The 23,886-nt window shown below is 39.8% G+C and overlaps 1 protein-coding gene across 1 annotated transcript in view; it reads left to right on the top strand.

Moving 5' to 3' along the window:
• The window catches only part of trhde.1 (thyrotropin releasing hormone degrading enzyme, tandem duplicate 1), a 179,564-nt gene that overhangs the window by 38,981 nt on the left and 116,697 nt on the right, over positions 1-23,886 (top strand). The window contains exon 5 of the mRNA XM_079656583.1: positions 9,695-9,821. Coding sequence (XP_079512709.1) covers positions 9,695-9,821 — 127 coding nt within the window. The remainder of the gene's footprint in view (positions 1-9,694; positions 9,822-23,886) is intronic.

Raw genomic sequence — 23,886 nt, 5'->3', positions numbered from 1 at the left:
TCTGCGCCATTTTGCTGATTATGCGGTAAATTCTGCGATCGCAGAATCACGTTTTTCTGGAGGGTCTAAACTAGGGATGCCAGTGATTATTCGATTATTCAAATATTTGTTACAGTCTCCATAATCGAATATTATTTTTAAAAATCGATTTTATTTATATATTTTTTTATTATTATTCATGTTTTTTTTTTTTTTTTTCTGGCTTAGTTTCAACCAACCATGTTGGGGGTCTGTCGAATAATCGATTATTATTCGCCAGGGCTGCCGAATAATCGATTTTGATCATGGTCAGTTTCTGGCAACCCTCGTGCCAACAACCTGAATGATTTAACGATTTAATTTACATAACAAGAGTTTCTACTGAAATGTTAAACTGTGAGATTCCCTGATTTGGAAGAGATGAGAGACTTTATTAATGTTTGTACTGTGTTGTCAAGACTGATGTTTCCCTCAGATCTAGACAGCCTCCACAAGTTTAATTTCAGCCTCACAGAACACATGTTAATGACCTCCTGCTCTTACCATCCACAGCTGCTGATGTTTGTCAATTAATTTTGTAAAAGTGACGGTTGGTGCCAGATTTAAATTAGAAACCCCACATCACTCTTTACTAATTAACAAGACTGAGACAGAGCTACAAATCACACTGAATGTTACTTTCTACTTTTAGTACATACCGTTGCATGCAGTGTGCATGAGATTGGCTCAGACTTCTTTGTGCTTTTATTGCAATTTGACCTTTGACCCTTTTTGCTCATGAAATTGTGGGCAAAATAGCCAGAGAAGCACTCATCTCAAAACACAGATTTCAACCTAATGGTGGAGCGAGAGGAAAAGTATTTTTTTTTTAAACCTTATTGAACCAGATGGTCCCATTGAGATCATCCATCTCTTTTTCAAGGGAGACCTGTCCAACATGGCAGCAAGTAGGTTACAGCATGAACATAAAACAACAGATAACAATAAAGGACATGGTATTTCCAGGGCTACATATACACACCTAGAGACATTGACAAGTACCAACAGTATATTTATATCTCGCCCTGTCAATAAGCCTCACCTTCTGAGCAAAAACTGTATGTGTTTGAAGTGGTGGAGAGACAATGCACAGTTTGACCCACTGCTGTCACTCATGGCCAAAGCATATCTCTCTGTCCCAGCAACATCAGTACCAAGCAAGAGAGTTTTTTCCACAGCAGGGGATATATAGGATATTGTAAACGCCCAAACATCTCAGCTTCTGGAAATGTGGACATGCTAATATTCCTAAAAGATGACCTTGATGATGCTGAGTGAGTGAGTTAGAGTTGAGTTACTTGAAAAACTAAAGTGAAGCTTGATTTATTCTATTGCAGCGTCTCATTATTATATTGTTGACACTTTAAAATACTACTATCCTACTAAAATGCTGTAGAAATCAGATTTATTATTTAAGAAAGAAAAAAAATTGAAGTAAAAAAAAAAAAAAATTCACATTTTTTTCTTTATTTTTCAATATCGCGATACATATCACACCGTGGACTTTTTATCGCGATATTATCGTACCGTGAGTTTTTGGTATCGTTACATCCCTAAAAACCACACATTTGACCTCATGGTGGCGCTAGAAGAAAAGTAAGAGGATCACCACATTCTGTGGGGTTCATCCGAATGAAACCATGAATGTCTTTGCAAAATGTCATAGACTTCCATTAAATAGTTGTTGAGATATTATGGTCGGGATCTGCCTAAAAAACCTCCCGAAACAAACTGCCAAGACATCTCAATCAAAACCACAACATTCAACCTCATGGTGGCGCTAGAGGAACAATCAGAGGATCACCAAATTCACTGGGGTTCATCCTCATGGACCCACAAACGTCAAACACAACATTTCATAGACATCCATGCAATAGGTGTTGAGATATTTCAGTCTGACACTCTGACAATGTTCTGTTGACTTTGCATCAAATCACTGCACCGGTAAATTCTGCTTTATGTTCAACGCAGTGTGACACTTTGTTTTCCTTTGTGTGTGTGTGCAGTTTAACTGGAGCTTTATGTGATGCACACACACTGACACACACACTGAACATGATTTACAGCGTATTGATGACACACACACACACACACACACACACACACACACACACACACACACACACACACACACACACACCAATGTGTTTTTACAGCCGAGTGAAAACAGAATTTATTAAAGTGGAAGTGAAACGAAGAGAGGGATGGCAGAGTGACATTACAGAGACAATAACGTGTGTGTGTGTGTGTGTGTGTGTGTGTGTGTGTGTGTGTGTGTGTGTGTGTGTGTGTGTGTGTGTGTGTGTGTGTGTGTGTGTGTGTGTGTGTGTGTGTGTGTGTGTGTGTGTGTGTGTGTGTGTGTGTGTGTGTGTGTGTGTGTGTGTGTACTCACTTCCGTCTTTATGTGAAAGATGATATGAGTCATGAGTGTGTTCTTTATCTGTGTGTGAGAGTGTGTCTCTGTCGTCCTTCAGCTGACAGTGAAGTGGTTTCTCTCACCCTGACAGAAAGCCATCCAACACACACACGTTGTTTTTTCACTTACTGCAGATGATATATATATATGCGTATCGATCACTGACATCAGCTATGTTAGTGTGTGCGTGTGTGCGTGCGTGTGTGTGTGTGATTGATGGGTGACACTGATTAAGTGCTGCGTCTCTCACACAGACAGGAGAGAATGATGTCAGCAGAGTTACAGCTGATCGTCAGGGTTACGGAGGGCGTGGAAGCTCACAATCTGTGTGAATATTTTGTCATTTGTAAATGGACTGCATTTATACAGTGGTCCACTTATCACTTATGTCTGTGTTGGTCCCTGAAGGCACCATCGCCCCGCTACAATGGGATCCATGTGATTTTGAATTAAAGTAGAAAATAATCTCTCTCTCTCAAACTAACATTTATGATACTGACAGGTTTAGTTCAGCAGGATAATCTCCACATATTAAAACCACTTTATGATTTCTGAAGTGAAAAGCTAATGTTGGGCTATGGAGGAACTACATTTCACTGCAGTCGGTGAATGAATCCAGATTATATTGGACTCTCAGTATTTATGACCAGAGGTGGGAAGTAGTGGAGTACAAATACTTTCTTACTGTACTTAAGTACATGTTTCTGGTATCAGTACTTTACTCCACTTATTTTTCTGACGACCTTTTACTTTGACTTCTTACATTTTGAACACAAATACCTGTACTTTCTACTTCTTACATGTTGAACACAAATACCTGTACTTTCTACTTCTTACATGTTGAACTCAAACACCTGAACTTTCTACTTCTTACATTTTGAACTCAAATACCTGTACTTTCTACTTCTTACATGTTGAACTCAAATACCTGTACTTTCTACTTCTTACATGTTGAACTCAAATACCTGTACTTTCTACTTCTCACATGTTGAACTCAAATACCTGTACTTTCTACTTCTTACATGTTGAACACAAATACCTGTACTTTCTACTTCTAACATGTTGAACTCAAATACCTGTACTTTCTACTTCTTACATGTTGAACACAAATACCTGTACTTTCTACTTCTTACATGTTGAACTCAAATACCTGTACTTTCTACTTCTTACATGTTGAACCCAAATACCTGTACTTTCTACTTCTTACATTTTGAACTCAAATACCTGTACTTTCTACTTCTCACATGTTGAACACAAATACCTGTACTTTCTACTTCTTACATGTTGAACTCAAATACCTGTACTTTCTACTTCTTACATGTTGAACACAAATACCTGTACTTTCTACTTCTTACATGTTGAACACAAATACCTGTACTTTCTACTTCTTACATGTTGAACTCAAATACCTGTACTTTCTACTTCTTACATGTTGAACCCAAATACCTGTACTTTCTACTTCTTACATTTTGAACTCAAATACCTGTACTTTCTACTTCTCACATGTTGAACACAAATACCTGTACTTTCTACTTCTTACATGTTGAACCCAAATACCTGTACTTTCTACTTCTTACATGTTGAACTCAAATACCTGTACTTTCTACTTCTCACATGTTGAACACAAATACCTGTACTTTCTACTTCTTACATGTTGAACACAAATACCTGTACTTTCTACTTCTTACATGTTGAACACAAATACCTGTACTTTCTACTTCTTACATGTTGAACACAAATACCTGTACTTTCTACTTCTCTCATTTTCCAAACAGGCTGGTTCCTTTAGTCTGAATGTGTGTTTGGTGGCGTGATCATTATTATTTAGAGTCATTGCGTGCCTATTGATTTGAACACAATCCATGTATCCATCATTTCCTGGTCTTCTCTAAAGAAGAGGGACCAATGGAAACGTTTTCATGTTGCCGTTGGTCACCATGGAAACATTCATTAGCTAACAATGACATTATTGTTCTATTAATATAAAGGGAGGTCAGGTACTCTTTAAAACAGCTGGGAGTTATGGGTACTTTTTACTGAAGTACATTTCAAAGCCTCTTTACTTTGACTTGAGTAAAGAAGTTTAGTCAGTACTTCTACTTTCACCAGAGTATTTTTAAACACGAGTATCTGTACTTCTACTTGAGTAAAGGATGTTTTTACTTTTGCCATCTCTGGTAATAAAACTGATTTATCCATCCCGCTTACTTTCCTGCAGAATAATGAATCGATGCGTTACACGTTCAGGTAAAACACACGTTGAACAGCTGACTTCACTTTATCTCCGTCAGAAAGCCCATTTACTCTCCAAATTGCTTTTAGCTGAGAAACAGTTTTTCTTATTGAACAAAATGTGTTGAGATGGAGCAGATGTCTGCGTGTCCGTCAGCCTGAAAGAGACGGGCTATAGATACAGTTTGGAGTCGCTGAAGTGAAACGCTTTCTGACAGCCGAGTGAAACCGCAGTCACAAATAAGTTGCTATCAGAGCCAGTTAAAAATATGGAGTAAAAGCTTTTTGATTTCAGAGAGGCTGAGAAGGAATCACATGAAATGATCTTTTGTATTTTCTGCAGGTTTAATGCTTTAATCTGTTCATCACAAACAGAGCTTACTTTACAACCAACTTTTTCATGTTTAAAGGTCCTTTTATCTTTTGCCCCTGGGAAAGGAACGTCTCTCAATTGGTCCAAATATCTCAATAATTATCGAGTATATTGGCTTGAAATTTGGTACCAACATTCATGTTCCCCTGAGGATACTAAGACTTTAACTTCAGCTGCACAAGGAGGTTGACATTTGTGGTTTTGAGTGAAATGATTTGATATTTATTGCCTTGAAATGTCATGCTCCCCTCAGAATGAACTGTAATAACTCAAGTGGTGCTCTGACTTCATATCGAACATAATGATCAATTATCATCACTTCTAACCAAGAACGACATTTTTAAAGACTCTTGCATGTGTCAAGTTCTTTTTTGTGTTTTAATGGGAAATATCCTGTAGTTTTTGTAGAATGTTTTTCGAGCCTAGTTGAGTTATTTCTCAGTGGTGTGTCTATTTTACTTTCTCCCATAACCTTAAATCAGTTGTAACTCACGGTCTGTTGGATAGTGGCAGTGTTTCACTTTGAAATACTGATCAACACATCTCACAAACACACAGTGACAGGATGTGGCTCTTCCAATGAGGTCACCATCGAGGTCTGTGCAGTCATGTGACATGTCACTATTGATTATTGAGCGATGTTTGGCAGATCAGCTGTTACGTATACTGTATGTACTGTACTACATCTGAGGTTAAATAACTGTTCAAATGGAGCTTTTCTCTTTGTTTGAAGCACAACAACTCCATTTGAAAGATATCTTATTAACATGAGGCTACACACATGTGACATTTCAATATGGCAAATGGCATTTTGCAATTAACCACATGGAAATGATTACCTCGCCTCATGATGCAATCACACGCCGTCCTGAACATGTCATGAAGAAGCAGAAACACATGCTCCACTTTAAATGAAAGTTGTTTGCTGTGTTATTTAAATACCGGACGTAAATCATGAGTAAAAGTTAAAGGGCCCTTATTATACTGTTTTTCATCAATATATCACAGCTCTCAGATATATCCAGAGCCTGTCTCTGATTGGCTGAAACACCAAACAGATCATTGCAGCATTACCCATAATCCCCTCTGTTTCAGCCCTGTTTCCAAAGTGCTGATTCTCTATCTGTTACTTTAGATGAAAAATAAGGAGCCCCTCCCCACGCCCCTCTGAGAGAGATCTGGTTACAAAGAACACAATGGTGCTCTAGAGGAGATTCAGGTGATAAGGGGGGGGGGGGGGGGGTTACCTTGGTTGCTGATTGGCTAATGGTTACACAAGACAAAACATCGTTATGACATCACAAAGTGGCCAAAATCTGATCAGCTCATTTTCAGACAGGTTTTTATAGAAATGGATCAAAAAGAGAGAGAATCTTTGTTCCTGAAACTTTCAGAGTCTCTTTCCACAGAGGGGACACATGTTGATGTGGAAGAGACATGGAGAAGAGGGGACACATGTTGATGTAGAAGAGACATGGAGAAGAGGGGACACATGTTGATGTAGAAGAGACATGAAGAAGAGGGGACACATGTTGATGTAGAAGAGACATGAAGAAGAGGGGACACATGTTGATGTAGAAGAGACATGAGGAAGAGGGGACACGTGTTGATGTGGAAGAGACATGAAGAAGAGGGACACGTGTTGATGTGGAAGAGACATGAAGAAGAGGGACACATGTTGATGTAGAAGAGACATGAAGAAGAGGGGACACGTGTTGATGTAGAAGAGACATGAAGAAGAGGGGACACATGTTGATGTAGAAGAGACATGAAGAAGAGGGGACACGTGTTGATGTAGAAGAGACATGAAGAAGAGGGGACACGTGTTGATGTAGAAGAGACATGAAGAAGAGGGGACACGTGTTGATGTAGAAGAGACATGAAGAAGAGGGGACACATGTTGATGTAGAAGAGACATGAAGAAGAGGGGACACGTGTTGATGTAGAAGAGACATGAAGAAGAGGGGACACGTGTTGATGTAGAAGAGACATGAAGAAGAGGAGACACATGTTGATGTAGAAGAGACATGAAGAAGAGGGGACACATGTTGATGTAGAAGAGACATGAAGAAGAGGGGACACATGTTGATGAAGAGACATGAAGAAGAGGAGACACATGTTGATGTAGAAGAGACATGAAGAAGAGGGGACACATGTTGATGAAGAGACATGAAGAAGAGAGGACACATGTTGATGTAGAAGAGACATGGAGAAGAGGATTTTTCATAATAGGTGACCTTTTAAAATATGTTTTTCTCGACAGCACAGTTGTACGGAAACAGTGAAGTGCTCTGAGCGAAGGTTTCATCACATCTATTTGACTGGATGTCAGAAATATTGGAATCCACCTGAAGCAGAACCCCTCATCCCCTCTGTGTCCCCCTCTGTGTCTAAATCCACTTGTCTTCCTGTAGGTTTGAACTGAAACTCAACCTCTCTCCATTGTTTTGTCCCGAGAGCTGAACATGATCCACTTCTTCCCTCTGAAGGCTCGACCCGCATAACACGGCTGCCTCCATTTCTTTAACTCTAAGAAAACACAGCCCTTCAAATTGAATCCCAGCCTCTCAGCAGATTTGAACTGAAACCTGAGCTGATGGTGTTATTTCCTGAGTCCTAACACACTGCTCTGTTTGTCTGTGGGTAGATTTGATTGTAAACTCTGCCAAATGTAATTTCCCCCTCTGTGTAAAACCTTGGCTTGATTCCATTCCCGCAGAGTTCAGCGTTCACTAACTCAATTTCCTCTCTCTGAATCTGCCGTTAGAGCCTTATCTATTTGTTGGAGCCATAACGAATCTTAATAATTGGTGGATACATCTATAAAGAAAACAGGATTATATCTAAATATGTCTTTGGCTAAATGGTTGTTTCACACCAGCCCGTGCATGCAACCTGTTGCAGTTGCTCCTGCTAGATTTGTACAACTTTTAGCGTTCTTATTCAATCTTACTTGTTGTTTTTCTATAAGTAACATCTCTATTGCCCCTTTCACACCAACGCGGTTCCAAGGCCGGTTCGGAGCTGGAGCCTGATAAGCACCGGTTTTTCCTGTTCACACCGCAGCGGAGCCGCCTCTAAGCTCCGGAATCCGGTTCGTTTCAAGCACCAAAAAGTTGTCGGTCTAGAAAGCAAGCACCGCGTACGTCAAGCTTACGTCGGAGGCGGGGGCAGGGGCAGGGGCAGGGGCATCAGCTTTAATGTTATACCAAAGTAATTAAGAGCTTGGCGCATGCAGAGGCTAACAACAGCTAGCTCTAACGCCACCGAATAGGACGTATATTTCCCTTCTTTCTCCTACGGAATAGTCGTTGATGATGATGATTGTAAAGAACTTTTGAACGTAGCATGTAACGACTGTAAAGTTGGTAAAGTCGTCCCATTCCTTCCATTTCGTTTCGACAGAGCAAAACGAGTAGCGCTTCAATACAATCGGCCATTGTTGTTGTTGGGGATGTGAGGGGGTTCCGCGCGGTTTGGCTTTATGAAGCAGGCACGCAAACGGTCACGTCATGACGCAAACGATGACGCAATGACTCAGCACCAGTCGGGCTCTGAGCGGTGTGAACAGAGCGGGAACTGAACCGAAGAACCGGTTCCGAACCAGAAAAGCTCTGGCACGGAGCTAGAACGGGAAAAGCCTTGGTGTGAAAGGGGCATTAGTAGTTTATTAAGCTTTGCCCTCTCTAAGCGTTCTTGTAGAGAGAGGTTGTGTTGCAGCAACACCATGGCTGCCTTGTTTACACCAGGGAGAAGCTAATAGCACTGCATACTGTCAATCCTGCACTGCAAGACTTTAACCTGCATTCACATCTGCACACTTATGTAAATATATTTAACAAGTTCATTCAAATGCTCAACGTTCTACTGTGATATCTTCTTTCAACAGTTACTTCATCACTTTATTTAAAAAACACCTTGTGTGAATCCTGTTTTTTAACTCTGACCTTGTTGCTGCTATAAACGCCTGAATCTCCCCAAGGGGATAAATAAAGTTCCATCTTATCTTGTCTTAAAGCCGTCCAGAATAGCGGTCGTAACATAAATAAATACAGATAAACCGAAAGGACAAAGGAGGAGAGCTGGGTCCAGATTTATGGAGAAAAGGAAATGTAAGCCCCTCTCATCCTGGGCTATAAGATCACTGGCTAATAATGGACGAGCCAATGGCGTTTAATGTGCTTTACTAAAATGTGGCAGGACCAGAAAATATATGACAACAAAGTTTCCATCAATGCATCCGGACAGTTTGGGTCAATAAGGATTGCATCGAGAGCTTCAAAACAATCAACACTTACAAAAAAAACATACAATTGCTTTGAGAAGAATGCATGCTCTTACTGTTTCAGCTTCTTGAATATATTCAATACAGATAAATGTATTACGAATTCTACAATGAATTATTTTTCATGTCTTACAAACAATTGGACATTCAAATACACACCATGTCTTCATGACACCTATCTATCAATTACGTTTTGTTATTGGAGAGTCCATTTAAAAGTCAACATCCATACCGCTTTTGACTTGAGACCGGCGGTTCCTTTCTCTTTTTAAATGTGCGTTTTGTCAACCCCGCCCAACAGTGGATTATTGGAAGGATTGGAAGCCATTTTAAATTGAACTAATTCCACTCCTGTCTTGTTGTTCTTTAGATCCGTCTCTACGCTCGACCCGATGCCATTTCCAGCGGCTCCGGCGACTACGCTCTGCACATCACCAAGAGGCTTCTGGGATTCTACCAGGACTACTTCAAAGTTCAGTACTCCCTGCCCAAGCTAGGTAAGGCTGTTTCCTTATTTCCTTTGACGCTAGCTGGTTCCTGTTCTCTGGATATGTCACTTCCTGTCAGTGTTAGAAAAACATCACTGGTCATCGGCTTGAGCTTGAATCTCAGGATCCATGTATCTGTGATCCTCTCCAGAATGGAAGGAGTCATCACATACAGAGCATCAACTAGTTCCTGAACAGTGTCCTTCACATGCTGATATCCAAGAGAGGGAGTTCCACAGTCACAGGATGGAGGAATAGAAAGCAGTGTTCAATGTTTACTTCAGATTAGCTCCACGTCAGAAATGATCATGCTTGTCATATGTCTCTCTCCATAGAGGCTGAATCCTCATGTTAATCACATAGCTATCATATGCCTCAAACAGTCCTGATGCTCTTCTAGGTAATCACACATCCTGTCATGTTCACAGCTACAGTTGGGATACCTTTGATATCATGTTGCTCTCATGTTGGAAGAGGACATTCAGTATTTTCCCAACAGTCAGCTTTACACTTTGAAAGACCAAAGTGCTACTACAAAGGAAACATAGGATACTTTATACATAGTGGAAGTGTGCGAAGAAGTTGCAACTGTTTTTAAATTAAAATGCGATGAGGAAGAGTAATCAGGCGAGGAAGACTCTTTGCCCTGAGTCTTTTCTTCCTGTGTGTCTGGGGGGGTACGGCGTGATTAGCTCTGGGAATTGAACATCCGTTAGTTCCTGTGTTCCGATGTTAAACACCGGGGCTTGTGGGAGCTTCTTAGTTTGATGCAAAGGGATTCTGTAGGATGTGATGAGGAAAGCCAGCGCCAATTGTGTCACTTATCCAATATCCCAATATTGTATTTTCTTCAGCTTTTGAAATGGATTTGTATGGTAGTAACATCTGGTGTTGGTGCTTTTGAAGGGACTGAACTTAGTGTTGATTGAAAGCACTAAACGTTATTGAGTTGCTTAGTTTAAAAACAAGTATTCCGTTGAAAACTATTTTTCTTTTTGGGATTACAAAAGATTCTGATTTAAGATTCAAGGCTTTATTGTCATGTGCACATTATCTACAGTGTAGATATGTCAATGAAAGACTGAAGTCCCAGGCTCCTCCGACAGAGCAACATGAATATATATATATAGGACATACAACCGAAAAAAACAATACAAATAGTGCAAGAGAATGTTTTGAAATGTGCAAATAAATACAAATAAAATAGAAATGGTGCAAGAAAAGTCTACGTAAATGTAAATGGAATATGATGTATAGAAACATACATTGTAAGAACAGATGAATGTTTATGGAGGCAAGTCTATATCTATCCAGTTGGTTAGTTAGTTAGTTAGTTGGTTGGTTGGTTGTTTGTTTGTTTGGTTGGTTGGTTGTTTGTTTGGTTGGTTGGTTGTTTGTTTGTTTGGTTGGTTGGTTGGTTGTTTGTTTGGTTGGTTGGTTGTTTGTTTGTTTGGTTGGTTGGTTGGTTGTTTGTTTGTTTGGTTGGTTGGTTGTCTGTGTGGTTGTTTGTTTGTTTGTTTGTTTGGTTAGTTGGTTGTTTGGTTGGTTGTTTTTGTCTGTTTGGTTGGTTGGTTGTTTGTTTGTTTGTTTGTTTGGTTGGTTGGTTGGTTGGTTGGTTGTTTGTTTGTTTGGTTGGTTGGTTGGTTGGTTGTTTGGTTGTTTGTTTGTTTGTTTGTTTGTTTGTACGTTTGTTTGGTTGGTTGGTTATTTGGTTGGTTGGTTGTTTGTTTGGTTGGTTGGTTGGTTGGTTGGTTGTTTGGTTGTTTGTTTGTTTGTTTGTTTGTTTGTACGTTTGTTTGGTTGGTTGTTTGTTTGGTTGTTTGTTTGTTTGTTTGGTTGTTTGTTTGTTTGGTTGGTTGGTTATTTGGTTGGTTGGTTGTTTGTTTGGTTGTTTGTTTGTTTGTTTGTTTGGTTGGTTGTTTGTATCTGAAACAGCTTTAGTATTTTCCAAATAACAGTTTTTTAAGGTTTTCAATGGCATTTGAACAGCAGTAACAGCAAGAAGGTTAAAGAATGTAAACATTGGGGGTTCTACTGGACTTTGAGTCAGTGGAAGTCCAGAAGAACAGCATTGAAAGACGTTTGAAATATCTTTTAATTATATAATCACAGGAAGTAGTATCTGTTATTTGAATAACTGAAAGCATTGGGAACGACAACAATCGATAACATTACAGGAATTTCCGATCTCTCGCACTTATATACTACAATAATTCTGTTTATCTTTAGCATTCATTGATATTGTGTGCATGTTGTAGTCGTTTTTAAGGTTGTTCAGTACCCGGAACTCCTTACATTAACTTCCTGGCGTACCGAGACTCTCTTATTAAAAGTATCTTTGGGGACAAGTATTGAAAACCTCTTGTTCCTGTATTCAAACTGTAGCTGCTGAGTTTCTAAAAAGAGTTGTGGAAAAGCACCTCAGGCTAAAAAAAGAGCTATCTTTAACTTGTGTAGGACAGAAGCCTCACTTTGGGACGGTTGGAGGATCTTTTATCTGCTCCTATTAGAGTTTATTGTATTTTGTGCAACATTTGGACCATTTCTCCTTCTCTTCTCCTAGTTCTCAAGCTGTTAAAGCTCTAAGGCTCTCAGCAGCAGTTGTGATTGGACGGTTTGTTGCATCCATGTTTTGCTGTTTACCCCTCGTCTTTGTCTCTCTCGGTTAATGAATCGTGTCAGAGCCGTTTGAATCTCCCCATCCTCCTCCTTCTTCCTCCATAATTGTTTGTGTTTTACACTTCTGTCCTGCCAGAATCAATTAGTCGCTTCCCTTTTCCCTCTCCACGCCCAAAACAAGCTAATCTGGGGCTCCATATGGAACATGTCAGACTCTTCCCCCCCGTCAACACTCATCCATCATGTTACACATTCACTTTCACTCAAAGCTTCCTGACCTTCACTGGGATACTAGCTGCTTTAAAAGGCAGTTTCACGGGCAGCTAAAGGTGGCGTCCTGAGGTCCAGAATAAGATCTCAGGGGAAAATACCTGATCTCTGAGATGTCAATTTATCAAGTAGTCAGACATTGTTGGGTTTTAACTCAACAATGAAAGTGAAGTTTGGACATCTTCCAAAGGTTTTAGTGGATTTATATGTCTCCTATAATAAGGAGTGATCTTTAAAATGGTCTGTTAATGTTTACATCATTATTGGAAAAAATACACACTTTCTAGAATAGGATAAAAAATACTACATAACGCTCTGAAGCAGAATGCAGCAGGCAGAAAAATCATTATGAATCAAGATTAAAGTGGAGTTTGGACATCTTCCAAAGGTTTTTAGTGGATTTATAGTTCCATTATTATAAGGAGTGATCTTTAAAATGGTCTGTACATGTCTTGTCTTACTACATCATTGGAAGAAATACACACTCTCTAGAATAGGATAGAAAATACTTCATAACACCATTAGAAAAATAAGATACAAATCTAAAAAAACCTTTATAAATCCCCAGGGGAATTGTGACGATTTTCAGATAAAAAAAAAAAAAAAATGAATAAATTAAATAAATATAAAAATGAAAATAATTAAAATGAAAATGTAAAAGATGTCATTTAAATTAAATAAACATGGAGAAAATGAAAGTGATACATCCAGGTGCCTAGTTGATGCAATACATTAATTGTCAATTTTTGGGTGAAGGTAATATCTTCCGGTCGGTTCAGGCTGAATTATCTCAAATAACTGTCGGATGGATTTCCATGTATTCCGTTCCAGGTAAATTACTTTAGAGATCCTCTGAGTCTCCATCGGCAGGTTTGACCTTTTCTGTGAAACTTCTGAACTTCTACCAGTTGGTTTGTCCGTCATCATCGTCCGTAGATCATTTTCTGTCTAGCAGCAGCTAATGGTTTGAGTTTTTATGTGAAAACCATTGGATTTAATGGCATGTAACTTGGTACAAACATTCATTATCCCCCCAGGAGGAATTTTAAATATAGATGACCTCTTTATCTTTCATTTGGCATCATTTTGAGGCAAGTTTGTTTATTTAGCACTTTCCAACACAAAGCAATTCAAAGTGCTTTACAACAATGGAAGACATTAAGAGCATTAAAACACATCAGAAACATTAAAAATCAAAGATAATAAAATGAATAAATGAATAAAAGTTACAGTACAGTGTGAGATGTGAATAGTTCAATTAAAAGCAGCGGCAAACAGAAAAGTCTTAAAGAATAGAATTGGGATGAACCCGTCTTTAATGGTCTCACATGCAGAGCACACAGTGACATGTGCTCTCTGCTTTTAACCCATCCTAGCACCAGGAGTCTAGTGCTAGGAGCAGTGGGCAGCTAGTGTACAGCGCCCGGGGAGCAATGGGAGTGAGGGGGTGTCCGGTGCCTTGCTCAAGGGCACCACGGCAGGGCAGGAGGTGAACTGGGACCTCTCCAAGTAGCAGTCCACACTCCATGTTTAGATCTGGTCGGGGACTTGAACCGGCGACCCTACGGCTCACAGTCCAAGCCCCTACTGACTGAGCCGATGCCGGACTTCAGCCTGGATTTAAAAGTAGTCGAGTTGGAGCGGACCTGCAGGTTTCTGGGAGTTTGTTCCCAGAAATTCTCACATTCCTCTATTCCTAGTCTTGCCGTGAAATTATAGTTCTTTTGACAGTTTTCTAACCTTTTTATATTCCCTTCTCTTTCACCCATTTGCATCCCCAGACAACACATGTTCCTGTTTTACTGTTACCCGAACTCATCTTTGACCTTTAAACCACTTTTCTTATCCATTCCCAGAATTAGGATATGTAAACCTTGAGCTCCATTTATATGCATGAGTGTTGGGAAGACAATAGTTTGGACATATTGTCAGATAATTGTTTTTTATCAGTCTTATGCTGCGTTCACACCGGAAGCGATGCGATGTTTGGGGGCGGCGCGATTACATGTAAAGTCGATGCAGAGACGCGGACAGACGCAAATTCGCTCCGACGGCGAGCATGAAGCGGTCGATGAGAATTCCGCGGCAAACGCTCAAGTTCAATTTTTTCAACTCGAGCGTGAAATTTGCGTGACGCAATCTCGCGGTAGCCAATCAGCAGTGAGGATCTCAGCCTGCCGTCACTTATGTTGAACCACAAAACCAAAACATCAGCTGTTAGCCCTCAGAGCTCACAGCTCCTCATATCTGTTCAGAAACTAGACTAAAGTTAAACAAGTACAAACCACAGTGTGGACGGTCGGAGCATATATAACGTTAGCTTAGCCGATCTCCATTCAGAAAACACGCATTTTAAAAGGTGTTTCTCCTGCCGTCTGTCTGCAGACTTGTCAAAGCATTAATTCATGGTTTTTACTATCCGGTATCAGTATGTTGTTACTTCGGCATCATTTTGTAACGTGTATTATAATTAAATCACGGTCATATGTTCATCTTGTTGTAGTTGTAGCCCCCTTGCCAGCGCTTCTGGTTTGAATAATGCGAGTAAACACAGCTGACAGCCGCGGTGAAGCTTGAGCGAATATTCGGTGTGAACGCAGCATTAGAGTTCTTCAGACTGGTGTTTGTGGTCAGGATGCTTCATTGTATGATTTGATGGAATGAAACTTGGTACAGACCTTCATTATCCCCCCAGGAGGAATTTGAATTATAGATGACTTCTTTCTCTTTCTTTTGGCACCATTTTGAGCTCCACTCGAATGGTGTTGGGAAGACAGTGCTTTGGCCAGATGAGTCTAAGAGTTCTTGTTCACGCTTCCCATCGAGGTAGAATTGTGTTTTCTGCACCGTGCCCTGCTGTAAACTTGGCCCTCGTTGTTTTTTGGGCTCCTGCCAGACTCCAGATTGATGACGCACCGCCGTCCGTACGCTGCTCTGACTCCAGGTGTCAACATCTGCCTGAGTCCTGGCCGCTAACTGGAGCTCATCGTCTCTGCCAACTGTCCTCAAACTGAGCCAAGAGCATCAACAATCACATCTGAAGCTCCACAAAGCAAACACTCTGCACTCGTTGGAGACATTCCCAACTTTCTTTCTTTCTTCCCCCATTTGGGTTGTTAGAGCTTTGCAGTTCAGCCAGATCGTGATGGGAACGCTTTGTTTCCTTTGGTTTGTTGCTATTAAGAAGAGATGTCATGACCATTCGGACCGTCGACAGACTGACCCGGTACATATGGGAGGCTACAAAGACTTGTTTGTTTATATTTGGACATCACTGGTATGGAGAAGTCAAACTGTAAAATATAATCTCCTCTAAAATCAACATAGAGACAAATAACCCACCATTTATTTTGATATAAGAATAATGATATAAAGCTTCAGATACTCTCAGTGACTTATTGTTTGGACTTCATTTCCCAGAATGCCTAGATTTTCGCACTCGTCCATCAGAAGTTTTGTATTGAAATTTGAGGGAGAAAAATATGTTTTTGGATGGATGGAGCCACCAGAGGGAAACACTGATACTGTGCCAAACTGAAGTCCACACGCACACACACACACACACACACACACACACACACACACACACACACACACACACACACACACACACACACACACACACACACACACACACACACACACACACACACACACACACACACACACACACACACACACACACACACACACCTACCTACCTACCTACCTACCTACCTACCTACCTACCTACCTACCTACCTACCTACCTACCTACCTACCTACCTACCTACCTACCTACCTACCTACCTACCTACCTACCTACCTACCTACCTACCTACATACATACATACATACATACATACATACATACATACATACATACATACATACATACATACATACATACATACATACATACATACATACACACACACACTCAGTTAAACTCAGATGATCTATAAAATAAGTAGATAGTGGCAAACAGCTAACGCCCTCTCCGCCCTTTCATTTGATTTTCTATTTTCTATACCTTCAGTGTGTGTGTGTGCATTCTTCCATTATAACTCTGCTGTTCATATATCCATGTAACCATAGGCTGTGTGTGTGTGTGTGTGTGTCCGCGGGGCTCCATCTGTTGGCGTGCAGGGCATGGAGCTCCCGGGAGAGAAATGATGAGCAGAGTTATAGATTTAAAGCGACAGAGAGTTGGACCGATGAAGAAACTCAGATCAGCAAAAAAAAATAGAAACCTGGACGCTCTTCTGTCCGTCAGGGTTTAGACAATAATGAACCTCTACGTCTTCATCAATAGAGTGATACATATTCAGATCCTTCAGTAGTTTTAATATTATACTGTAAAGATATTCTGTGACAGGTCAAAGTCCAGTTTTGAGTTTCAGACGTGAAGGTATCCAATTTATAAACAATCAAATACATGAGAAATATTATAAAATGTAGATACAAATGAAACATAGCACGTTAAACAGAAGTAAAATATAATACAAATATTTATACAACAAGTGAAATGTCCAATAAGGTTAGAATAAAAAAATGAAATAGAGCTTTTTATATAAAAATAATACACTGAAGCAAAATATACAAAAAGAGATAAAGTAAAAATATTAATGTTAACCAGAAGAAGTTAAAGAAATGTCAAAAACATTTAATACAAATGTTGACATAAAAATATATTCAAAACGAGATAAAATGCAGAAACAATTTAAAACGTCTAATAAAATATAAAATAAATAAGGAATAATGTAAACTAAAGTAAAATGTCCCATAAAGGATTGAATAACAGTCTCGGCCTCAGAGCACGTTCCAAACACTTCACTATTTCCCTTTTAACTGCAAACACAGATTCCTGCAGACGCTCGGGGAGTTCTCTCTCTTTCCTTTAATGTTACACGGTGGAGAGGAGATGTGTAATAAAGCACTGATGATGATGATGATGATGAAGAAGGTTGATCTGAGCAGAGTCTCAGGTGATCCACCGTCATATCTGAGAGAAACACGCCAAGTGGACTAATGTGTTCTGTTCACTTCTAACTCCATCTGGATCCACTGAGACACACACACACACACACACACACACACACACACACACACACACACACACACACACACACACACACACACACACACACACACACACACACACACACCTTCATTCCTCCACTTGTTTCTGCTTCTTCTTTCTTTCATTCCTGTGTGTCTCTCATGCCTCGGGGTCACACACATCAACAGATGGACTAACACACACACACACACACACACACACACACACACACACACACACACACACACACACACACACACACACACACACACACACACACACACACACACACACACACACACACACACACACACACACACACACACACCTTCATTCCTCCACTTGTTTCTGCTTCTTCTTTCTTTCATTCCTGTGTGTCTCTCATGCCTCGGGGTCACACACATCAACAGATGGACTAAACACACACACACACACACACACACACACACACACACACACACACACACACACACACACACACACACACACACACACACACACACACACACACACACACACACACACACACACACACACACACACGCACACACACACACACACACACACTCTGAGCTTCAGGCCAGTCAGCTGTCTCCCTGCTGCTTCCTCTCTGAGTTTGAAGTCTCTTCGTTTCATTCTGAGCTGTTTGATATGATTTAATATCACTTTTAGATAAAGTGGGGAAAACAATGTTTTTTAGAGCGCGGCGACTTCTAGAAGTTTCCTCACGGACAAAAGAGGCGGCAATAACACCAGAAATGTCAAATATTGAATATTTTTAAAGCTGCGTTTATTAATATTTTGGAGATACAATGGACTAAACGTGTTGTTTTTGGTAAACACACATCCACTAAAACATTAAAGGCTAATTGAGAAGTGCTTAGTTCGGTGGAAGATTGCTTTTTACAGTAAATGCTACCATTTTGTGCTGACTGGACTGAATATCCTGAAGTAACTGAGGATGTAAATCTGAAGCTAGGCTGTATTTTCGGGAAATGCTAATAAAATAATGGACAGAAAATCTAAAATATTTGCTGTTAATGCAAAAAGTTTTGATTTCATATTTAGACGTTTATTTTATATCTTCAATAAAGGTATTAAGACAGAATATAGGGAATGCACAACCTGGAGAAATGCATTCATTGCTATGGAAATCTGCCCCATAATTCCAATGAGACATGAATGCAGCATTTGTTACTTTTGGTCCTAAAGTAAAGTCTCAATACTTCTTCTTCTTCTACTGCAATTTCAACCAAGATACAATACTTTATATATACAAAGATAGGTGGGAAGTAGTGGAGTACAAATACTTTGTTACTGTACTTAAGTACATGTTTCTGGTATCAGTAACTACTTCTTACATGTTGAACTCAAATACCTGTACTTTCTACTTCTTACATGTTGAACACAAATACCTCTACTTTCTACTTCTTACATGTTGAACACAAATACCTGTACTTTCTACTTCTTACATGTTGAACACAAATACCTGTACTTTCTACTTCTTACATGTTGAACACAAATACCTGAACTTTCTACTTCTTACATGTTGAACTCAAATACCTGTACTTTCTACTTCTTACATGTTGAACACAAATACCTCTACTTTCTACTTCTTACATGTTGAACACAAATACCTCTACTTTCTACTTCTTACATGTTGAACACAAATACCTCTACTTTCTACTTCTTACATGTTGAACACAAATACCTCTACTTTCTACTTCTTACATGTTGAACACAAATACCTCTACTTTCTACTTCTTACATGTTGAACACAAATACCTCTACTTTCTACTTCTTACATGTTCAACCCAAATACCTGTACTTTCTACTTCTTACATGTTGAACACAAATACCTGAACTTTCTACTTCTTACATGTTGAACTCAAATACCTGTACTTTCTACTTCTTACATGTTGAACCCAAATACCTGTACTTTCTACTTCTTACATGTTGAACACAAATACCTGAACTTTCTACTTCTTACATGTTGAACTCAAATACCTGTACTTTCTACTTCTTACATGTTGAACACAAATACCTCTACTTTCTACTTCTTACATGTTGAACACAAATACCTCTACTTTCTACTTCTTACATGTTGAACTCAAATACCTGTACTTTCTACTTCTTACATGTTGAACACAAATACCTGTACTTTCTACTTCTTACATGTTGAACACAAATACCTCTACTTTCTACTTCTTACATGTTGAACCCAAATACCTGTACTTTCTACTTCTTACATGTTGAACACAAATACCTGAACTTTCTACTTCTTACATGTTGAACACAAATACCTGTACTTTCTACTTCTTACATGTTGAACCCAAATACCTGTACTTTCTACTTCTTACATGTTGAACTCAAATACCTGTACTTTCTACTTCTTACATGTTGAACTCAAATACCTGTACTTTCTACTTCTTACACGTTGAACACAAATACCTGAACTTTCTACTTCTTACATGTTGAACCCAAATACCTGTACTTTCTACTTCTTACATGTTGAACACAAATACCTGTACTTTCTACTTCTTACATGTTGAACACAAATACCTGAACTTTCTACTTCTTACATGTTGAACTCAAATACCTGTACTTTCTACTTCTTACATGTTGAACTCAAATACCTGTACTTTCTACTTCTTACACGTTGAACCCAAATACCTGTACTTTCTACTTCTTACATGTTGAACTCAAATACCTGTACTTTCTACTTCTTACATGTTGAACTCAAATACCTGTACTTTCTACTTCTTACATGTTGAACTCAAATACCTGTACTTTCTACTTCTTACATGTTGAACTCAAATACCTGTACTTTCTACTTCTTACATGTTGAACTCAAATACCTGTACTTTCTACTTCTCACATGTTGAACTCAAATACCTGTACTTTCTACTTCTTACATGTTGAACACAAATACCTGTACTTTCTACTTCTTACATGTTGAACTCAAATACCTGTACTTTCTACTTCTCTCATTTTCCAAACAGGCTGGTTCCTTTAGTCTGAATGTGTGTTTGGTGGCGTGATCATTATTATTTAGAGTCATTGCGTGCCTATTGATTTGAACACGATCCGTGTATCCATCATTTCCTGGTCTTCTCTAAAGAAGAGGGACCAATGGAAACGTTGTCATGTTGCCGTTGGTCACCATGGAAACATTCATTAGCTAACAATGACATTATTGTTCTATTAATATAAAGGGAGGTCAGGTACTCTTTAAAACAGCTGCTAGCTATGTGTACTTTTTACTGAAGTACATTTCAAAGCCTCTTTACTTTCACTTGAGTAAAGAAGTTTAGTCAGTACTTCTACTTTCACCAGAGTATTTTTAAACACCAGTATCTGTACTTCTACTTGAGTACAGGATGTGTGTACTTCTACTTGAGTACAGGACGTGTGTACTTCTACTTGAGTACAGGATGTGTGTACTTCTACTTGAGTACAGGACGTGTGTACTTCTACTTGAGTACAGGACGTGTGTACTTCTACTTGAGTACAGGACGTGTGTACTTCTACTTGAGTTCAGGATGTGTGTACTTTTGCCATCTCTTTATAGATATTTCTTTTAGCAGCCACAGCTTCGTTGACATTACATACAGCTTCAAACCGCCCCCCTCTCTTCGCCCTACAGTGTCAGTTTAATCACATCAACAACGATCGGTTTCTTTGTTTCCGTTGGTGGCGATCAGCTTGTTAACCCTGAACCTGAAGAGGCTTTCCTCTCGGAGAAATCAATTCAGAATCTCCTCCTGAGATCTCATCTGTGCCCGTCGTCCTGCAGCTCTCGGGGAATAATAATCTCTCTAAACCCCGGGAAGGCTTCGGCTCGCTGCCGGAGATCAATTCTCCACCTCTGGCTGTTCCCCACACTGCTCTGAAACGGAGACGCTGTCCCAAAGAGACCCTGCGCTCATCCATCTGCCCTCTGAACCTCACAACCTCCTCCAAATTACCTCTCAGCAGCGAGGTCGGACAAACAAATTGTCGCTAAAAGACTTTGGAAGTAGATAACGGCGATAACATCTTCATCTGTTCTCAGAGTGCTTTGTGCCGGCAGCAGGAAACAGAGAGGATGTCCCGCGCCTCTAAAGGACAGCAGAGAGCAGAGGAAAGTTAACTTCTATATATCTCCTTGTTTACGAGACAAGTTTAGTCGGTGCATTTTAGTAAAACAAGAGATGAAGCCGTTTGATCGAAGTATTCCAGGACCCACTTCTGTCTCTGAGGTCTGCATGAGGTTGTTTTAATATTACACTGTGAAGATATTCTGTGACAGGTTGGAGTCCAGTTTTGAGTATTAGACGTGAAGGTATATAGAAAACAATAAATGAAAAATAGACAAAAATCTAAAGTTAAAGTAGGAATCTCCAAATTGATACATTTGAGTAAAATGTATAAAATATTTATTCAAACATAGCAAGTAAAATGTCCAATCGGGTTAGAATAAAAATAAATAAAATACAGATTTGTATATGAATCTTTTAATACAAATATTAATGTTAACAAAAGAAGTTAAATGTCCCAATTTTTTTTTAAATAATATGACAGATTCCAGCTGTTTGATTGAAGTGTTCCACTTGTTTCCAGTGCAAAGTGATGGTTGAACTGGAACGTGGTCATCAGTGATGGAGAGTTTATCAGATGGTTAAATTTGATGTAGTTAAAATAAAGGTTTTGAAGCGATGTGTGCCTCACCAGAGGCCTCTGTACTACGAACCGGATGTTCTCTTAGTGAGCTAACTTCAGGGAAAACTCTGGGTTTCCGGTCCTACGACAATGGTTCTCTTCTTACCGGGGTAGATCTCCATGGTAACTTGTGCTGAGCGGATAGCCTGCTCCGGAGCACGTTAGGTTCCAGGCTAAGAGATCAACTCAGTGAAAGCACCGCCTGCTGACCAATCAGAGCTCAGTGTGTGGAGTTTAAAGCAATCAAGTCATATTACAGGAAGGAACGGTTGTCAGTACGCTTGTCCATGTTTGTGATTGGTCAAATGTTGCTAGCCCCGCCCCTTTCATGTGAACGCACACTCAGCCGGACAGAGAAACCCTGGCTTGAGTTACCGAGTTGATAACCAGCGTCGTCGGGCCGCTTAGCGAGATCTCGTTTGTTAAGCCTGGTAACTCAAACATATCCTGGGTCTGTTGATGTCAGGGTTGAGCGAAGCAGGCAGGACCCAAACGCAGATTTCACAGAAAAAACACCTTTAATCCAAGATCAAAATGGAAACAAAACAGAACTCTTCCCCATGAACACAGTCAAGATCCACAAGGAACTCACCAAGACTAACACCAAACACAGAACCTAAATGCACACAGGACTAATCAAACAAACAAGAGACAGGTGAGGAGAGAGGAGAAAACACAGGGGCACCAGGTGAACACAATCGGGTAATCAGGGAGGAGGGAAAACAGACAGAAAGCAACAGGCAAGACAGGAGGTGAACACTTTTCAAAATAAAACAGGAAACCAAAGACAGAAAAAGACAAAACACTACACAGACAGATCGTGACAGTTGAACTGGATTCGTAGTACAGGCCTCAGGTGTCACTTCATCATGAGAACAGAGCTCATTATGCAACACACACACACACACACACACACACACACACACACACACACACACACACACAAACACACACACACACACACACACACACACACACACACACACACACACACACACACACTCTCTCTCTCTCTCTCTCTCTCTCTCTCTCTCACACTCACACACACTGTTTCTTTAAAAGCACCAATTAGAGACATGTAATCACGGCAGTGTCTGGAGGAGTTACCCTCACAGTTAAAGTGATTCACGGTTAGCCAAAGCCTCAGAGCATGTTTGACCAGTGTCATAGACCAATCACTGAACTAAAAGCACCAATTAAACTGATGTCCTTTCAGCTCAATCTTTCAAAACATGTCGTATTTTCCTACAGTTTGATTCCCTACATCGTCCAAAAACCAAAAAGTGCCTTGTACATTTTATAGACTCCAAGTTATACAAAAAGATCCACGTATGAAACTCAATAAGGTATAAAAACACACTTTACTTTACTGCCAATACTTACACTAATGACCTTTTAATTGAGGTTCTGAATGCAGGACTGACTTCTCCCAGTGTTGTATCT

This window comes from Notothenia rossii (genome assembly GCF_949606895.1).
Source record: "Notothenia rossii genome assembly, chromosome: 10".
NCBI classification, from domain to species: Eukaryota; Metazoa; Chordata; class Actinopteri; order Perciformes; family Nototheniidae; genus Notothenia; species Notothenia rossii.
Note: the sequence above shows the minus strand (reverse complement) of the source record. Positions and strands in the feature narration are given on the sequence as shown.